Source organism: Brachypodium distachyon, chromosome 5 (genome assembly GCF_000005505.3).
Source record: "Brachypodium distachyon strain Bd21 chromosome 5, Brachypodium_distachyon_v3.0, whole genome shotgun sequence".
NCBI lineage: Eukaryota > Viridiplantae > Streptophyta > Magnoliopsida > Poales > Poaceae > Brachypodium > Brachypodium distachyon.
The window spans coordinates 23,708,224-23,714,962 of record NC_016135.3 but is presented as its reverse complement, the minus strand read 5'-3'; the positions used below and the strand labels follow the sequence as shown (position 1 = coordinate 23,714,962).

Below are 6,739 nucleotides of genomic sequence, written 5' to 3'. Positions count from 1 at the left end.
TAGAAAAAATAAGCTACGGAGTACTTGCCAAACTGACCTGCGACTGCATGTTCGTATTAAAGTGGTTGCGTCGCTACAAAAGGGACATGTCGATACATAAGGCCACGGTCGCCTCTTGGCAAGGAAATTAACGGCCCATTGTATGTCGCTTCCTTGGCTCTGCCCGGTTTCTGTTAAGTGTCAACTTCGAGCATGCTGCAAGTTGCACCTGTCATGGTCCATTAAACCAAACCCCACGAAAGGCATAGCCCTTGAACATGATTCTGTTGCTAATCCGTCTCCTTTTTATTTTGCCACACCACAAAATAGCACATAACATCAAGAAGAAAGTATGTAAGGCACATAACAGCAATCCGTCGATTAGATAATATTATTTGTTCAAAGTCAGATAATTAAAGGAGACATGAATCACAGGAAAACAGTGCATGAAATGTGAAATGCACTCGAAAGATAAACCCCTCTTGCTCCGTCATTTTCCCAGGTTTGCGAAAATCCAGCCGCAACAGAGACGCAACATGTACAGAGATATTCAGACTTTCAGAGGCTCAAGATTGCACACTCTGCAACTTGACGCTGCTGACATTTCTCGCTGTTTCCCCGGACAGACGATGACGGGCAGGGGGACGGACGGACGGATGACCGATGATACCTGTCATTAGGCATTAAGTGCCAGGCTAATAGCTACAATAATCATCAAGTACTTACTAAGTTGGTCTTCTTATCATCTTGTGTTATTAACCGGTCTTCTTCCAAATTCCATGTTGGGGTCAACACGGTCTCTATTGCGCGGCCGCGATCGACGACGACGACCGGCTGGGCCACGCCGACGGCGGCCTCCATGCCGTGGCCGGCTGCTTGCGCCTCTTGGAAGGCTCGTCCAGCTCCGACGACGTCAGGATCTCGAACATCACCTGCACGTCCTTGTACCCACACGTCTGCACGTCCCCGTGAAGCTTCAGGATGCTGCCTCCACTGCCTGCACTCACCAATGCTGTTGGTTTCAGATAAGGGTTTTGTCACTGTCATGGATTTTGTCCACTTTGTTATTGTTAGTGGAGGAAAAAGCAGGAACTATGCTGGATTCTTCTGCGCCTTACGATTTTTGGGATGGGGATGAAAGAGGATGTGATATTTGTTAGCACTCGTGTAAATGGAAAGGCACTTCAGATGGTTGTGTACTTGTTTCTCTTCCCCGTTATTCCTTTCCTTTCTTAAACAACTTGGATATTGGCATCATGGGCCTAACACAAATGGCAAAGGCACCAAGGCCCGTAACAATAATGGGCTCTATATCTACTGGGCTCTGGGGCCTGTAACAATAATGCGCTCTCGCTGGTATTGTTCTATATCTACTGGGCTCTGGGGCCCGTAACAATTATGGGCTCTCGCTGGTATGATCTGATCAAATTGCCGAGTCAAGGGTGTCTTTTTATTCTTCTGCATAGAAAGGCCGTGTCCTTCCTTGCTCAATAACACACAGCATAAAAGAGAAGATCAAAACAATATTTTCAGGCTACAAAAACCTCAGGAGATACCTATAGAGTCCTAGTAGACAAAGAAACATCTCCCGGAAGGGGAAGATGGACTAGCATCTCATCTCAGCACAGCAGAAAAGTGAAGCAAATGGTAAGAGGGGTACTGCACTTTCCCAGCACACATTCGATATTCTACCGAGACAGCTACCTGCACTCCATCCTTATCTAGAAACAAACCAAAAGAAATCAATCCCCTCCGCCTTTTGTTTTCTTCGAGCAAGAACATTCCTACCCTGGTTCTCACCATGAAGTTTCTTCACTTCATTGCATTAGTATACCTTTACTTCACTAGCATATGGCCATTATTCGCAGCCCCAAACAAGAACGAGTGACGCAAGTTACTGGCCTAGTGACGCGACTTTATGTTTTTTGCAAAGGACGGTTGGGGACAAAAAGGAAAGGAGATAGCTCCACAAAGGCACAAAAACAAAACTAAAATGTAAAGGTCATCACCTATCAGCCATCAGCATACTACTCCAACAGAAAAAAGCAGTAGGGGTCAAGGACGAATCCAGTGATTTGGAAACATTTGGGAAAAAAACACACAGTGGTTTTTGCAACGTTCTAACAAGAAACGAAATTATCAAAGATACCAACTTTAACTTTCTTCCCGGGGTTCAGATTTGAATTCTGCAATACACTCGTGATGTCTACCATAACATTAACGGTTTTATTCGCAAAAAAGAGAGAGTGCATGAACGGTTTTATCGGGGCCCTGGCTCGAGTTCTAGACAAGTGGTTAAAAGTGTATGGGCGTACCAGTGGACGGCATTATCTCCTAATGATTGTGTTGTCGAGGAGCCACTTTGCCCATGGAAAACGTTCTATTGACCACAAGAATCATTGGCAGTGGCAGACCACTCCTCTTGCACCGCCGCAACCGAGAAAGCTCAGTTCAGACCGCAACAGCTGAATTATTGGAGGGCAGTGACACTGCACACTTGCTAAGACAAGATCTGAATAGATCGTCAGACAAGAGAAGCTGCGAGAGCATGGGGCAGGACAAGCAGAAGAATCCACTTCACATATCATACGGAGTTGTACTTTTGCACTAGAGATTTGCATTGTACTGCCAAGGAAGATCCGTGCAGATATAAAGATTATTAACTGATTGCACGGCAGGTTAGATGGGACTAACTGCCGTCAGTTAGTACTAGTACTGCTGGTTTAAAACCACGAGAAGCATACTTGCGCCTGTTGATCTTTGGTGCACGGCGTGGCAATTGAATATGGACATGGAGTACTTGTGTGGCAGGATAGCAGCGCTAGCTAGGTAGGTTGTACCACTTGTACCACCAATGATAAGATTTCACCGTGTTGTGCTGCAAATTCCTTGCAAGTTGCTGCTCTGCCAAGTCTCTACTGTTTTGTACCGACAGAGCTCGGTTGACTTCCTAGCAAGAGCATTCAGTTTGGTGCTCGTGCAAGTTGGAATTTTCTACTGGCCCGTGGAGAAAAAAAATACCTAACAAGCTAAAACCCCTCCAAACTCGCATTGCTGGTGGCTAGCAACCAAAGAAGGGTTGCATCACCAGAGTCTTTCCACCTTGGGTCCACGTGTTAGAATATATCAGGGGAACTAGATTTTGGAGAATGTTTAGTGCGAGCTGACGAGGTGCAAAGGGAGTTGTTTCTAGATCGAAACGGCAAAGTCCGATCTGCCTAGCGGCATTTTTCGGTGGAGAAGGATCACATTCCACAATGGATGAGCCTCGAGTCTTTGACTCGTGCCCAACGACATTGACGAATAGTCAATGCCGTGAGAGTAAAGGATTGGTGAAGTAACTCCAAAGATAAGTCCTAAACCGTAGAAAATACTGTCATCAAAATGCAATGGTTTCAGAGGGCCGTAAATTGTGCCAGTTGAATTATCACCTACCCGTTTCTAAGGCCCAAATAACCCCGACAGGTTTCTGAAAAATTTAATCATTAGAGAAAAGAAATAATATGCATGTCTAGGACTGTCCTGTTGGATACTGCTGTCGAAGTTTCTGAAAAATTTAATTAGGAGTATGTAATCCTCTGTTCATCTAGGCAATTTAGTTGAGGTTTAACCACATGCTATTAGAATTTAATGGAGTATCAGAGTGAACGTCAGCAGCGCTCATGTTACTCACCTAGATACTCCTGCTTTAACCCAGTGGACAGGTAATTTGATTCCAGCAATGAACAAGGGAAACAGAACTGAAGTAGCCATCTCCTTCCCCTACGTGGCTCCAGAATCAAGAACAACAGGCAAGAGCACTGAGATCTCGCATGGTATCCCGGAAATAAAACAACTCCAACCGATCGAACACGTCAACACGAAGGCGATCAAACCAGCAACCGACTAACTTGATCGGGCACTAACTAAGAAAAATTCCCCGGCTACGCAGTTAGAGCATCCATCTGCCCATCCATGGCCATGGATCAAATGGCTGAAAGCCCGAAGCCCACACCCATACTCCTGCACGAACAAGAACAGCGGCTAGGGCGCGGCGTGGCGTACCTGTCTTGCGCGTGCGGACGACGCGGGAGGAGACGGCGGCGAGCACGCGGCGGGCCGGGAAGACGACCTTCTTCCGCCACCAGGCCATCACAGCGCGCACCGGCGCCGGTATCCTCGCGGCAGCCAGCCTCGCTAATTTCGAACGCGCTCGCTCCGATCCTCCTCCTCCTCCGGGCTTTGATCTCGATCGATTCGAACCAAACGCGCTTCCTCCTGCCCTGCCACCGCGCGGCTGCGGGCAAGCAACACTGCTTGGTGTTTTTGGCTGGCGGCTGTTGTTTATGGCGAGGGTTTGCCGACTGAGTGACTGACTGCACTGCGCAAGTTAATATTGGCCGCCGTCGGTTGCGCTGTGCTTTGCTGCGCTCCTTCTCTGATTTTGGAACTGTGTGCTCTGCTTTTCTATCTCGTGCCGTTGTTTGTGGCTGGGGGATTGCGTTTCCTAACTGCTACTCGCACCCCGGCCGTTCTAAACATGCGCCAATTATTAGATTTAATTTTTTTCTAAAAGGGATGGAAACAAACCATGCAGGTTACTTAATGGCATGGGAGACTATAGATTTCACAAAAGAACGTGAACATTTACATTTTCTACACACAGAAAACGGGGCGCCCAAAAAAAGAGAGCAAGACTATTATAGTAGTACTTCCTCCGATCCATATTAAGTGTCACAGTTTTGTATAGAAATGCATGTACATAACAAATTTGTCTACATACATGCGTATTTAGACAAATCTGTGACGATTAATATGAATCGGAGAGAGTAGTGATATTCATTTATCACTTTTATATCCAGAATAGAAAGATTAATATTTTTGTGGCATTTTGAAGGTTCTGATCTTGTAGTTCATGCATCTATAAACATTTTTTTCTTTGAAGAGCACCATTTTTGGACTCCTAAGATCCACATATAATTGTATATTTTGTGAGGACCATTTTTAGTTTTTTCTTGTAACCTCAAATTTATAGAGCGGAACGTCATGTTGTCATGTTTTTAATTTTCCACCATGTTATCAGACATATAACGAAAAATGTATGATGAATATGTCATGGCTTGTTAATGTGTACAAGAACAAACAAAACAGCATTCTGTAGACAAATAAGTCCACTAGCTTGGAGTATTTCACAAGAATTGTGCAGAAATTCGGAAAGAGAAGGTTCATACAACAACAAACAAATTTCTCTACCCTAAGAAAAAATACGGATCAATCCCATTTTAGTATTGCTCCATGAGGTTCATAGGAACTTGTATGTATAGACTTTGACAATCTTATTCCTAGCTTTGAATTTGACTCAAAGGACCTTTTAAAGTGTAGGCGGACTATCTGGTGAAAAACTAAATACCACATTTACGGTGCAAACCGGATACGCCTTGGTTAGTATATACTCAGATGAACCTGTGCAGTGCATCCGGTCTCAAATAATTTTGGTTCGCAAATACCAACTCTCGAGCCCACCGGTCACAAGCACAACCAGATCACACCTCTTACGCGTGGGCGCAGCATTTTCAGCGTACCGTTTTCGGGCCCACGCAGCCCATCACACGAGGCTTTTAACCTCCGCCTCGTAACGTGGCACGTGGGGGACTCTTATTCGCTAACGTCAACGAACCAACGCTGCACCCACCATTTCCCTTCATTCTTTCTGAGAGCACACGTTTCTGTACGTACGAACTTCAAACTTCACTGCACAAATCTGAGACTAGGTTGAATTTTCGTGCTTGCTCTTGCCTCTTTAAAGCCCTTCTTGAAGAAAATGTGCATGTACCACAGCATGAACGTACGAGTCTACCAGATACTACATGTGGCGGCTTCTCCACCGATCGGACCAATGGCCTATTTGGGGCCTTATATATTGGCAAGTGAGCACACGCACAAATCTCTCCCGCTGGAGATGTGCCGACGCAGACAACCGGCCGGGCACGCTTGTGCAACCTCTCAAAAACAGACGCATGGATGCATATGCATCGACGGATATAGATCGTGGAGAACTGGAGATGGAGCGTCGATGATACACATATGTGAAAGAAGCACCTGTACTTGAGCTGCTGCATGCGATCGGGACGGCGCGTGTGAGCGCGCGCACAGACTGGTCTGTGGGCAGAGACAAATTTCTCGTCTTGCCTTGCTGAACTGATGTTATGGCACTTCCGATGCTTCATCTTTAGGTGCTGTCTCTTGGCTCAAAATAAAATCACTCACAAATCAAACAATTTTTCAGAATAAAATCACTCAAAAATCAAACGAATTAAATTAATTCATTAAGGGCTAAATTAAGCAACCATCACGTGGGGAGGAAGCGGGGCAGAGGAAGAAGGGCTGCCGCGGGTGAAAACTAGGGACGTCGTGCCTAATGGTGTCACACGGACGGTGAGGAGCTGATGTGGGCCGGTGGAGGACATAAGGAGCTTATGCAGGCCTCTTGAAGAAGCATAAGCTCCGGGTCAAGTGTTTACACATGAGTTAGGACAACCCCAACTGGGCGACACAAAGGGGCCGGACCGGTCCGTCCGGACCGAAACGGACAAAACACGCCCCAAATCTGAACCGGGTTTGCGTCTTTATGGACGAGAAACGGAGCGCTGCGCGGTCCAGTTGGTCTGCCTCGCTCAAACCCTTTCGCCTCCCCATCCCCACCTGCCAGTGAGCCACCGGTCCACGTCGTGGTCATATTAAATGGGGACCCCATCGTCCCCATTTCCCCATCCCCACCCAC

General features: G+C 46.4%; 1 protein-coding gene across 2 annotated transcripts; it reads right to left on the bottom strand.

The window, feature by feature from the left end:
• Window positions 1-334: 334 nt before the first annotated feature.
• LOC100821777 lies at window positions 335-4,458 on the bottom strand. Of its 2 annotated transcripts, none has more exons than XM_014903412.2 (2): window positions 4,024-4,458; window positions 335-991 (listed from the first exon to the last, which is right to left on the bottom strand). In XM_014903412.2, exons 1-2 carry the CDS (start codon window positions 4,109-4,111, stop codon window positions 780-782), a joined length of 300 nt encoding a protein of 99 aa, XP_014758898.1. In that variant the 5' UTR covers window positions 4,112-4,458; the 3' UTR covers window positions 335-779. The 2 variants fall into 2 exon arrangements, with proteins under 2 accessions (XP_014758898.1, XP_003580490.1); XM_003580442.4 differs by having other exon boundaries at window positions 335-976; window positions 4,024-4,451.
• Between the last annotated feature and the right edge of the window lie 2,281 nt (window positions 4,459-6,739).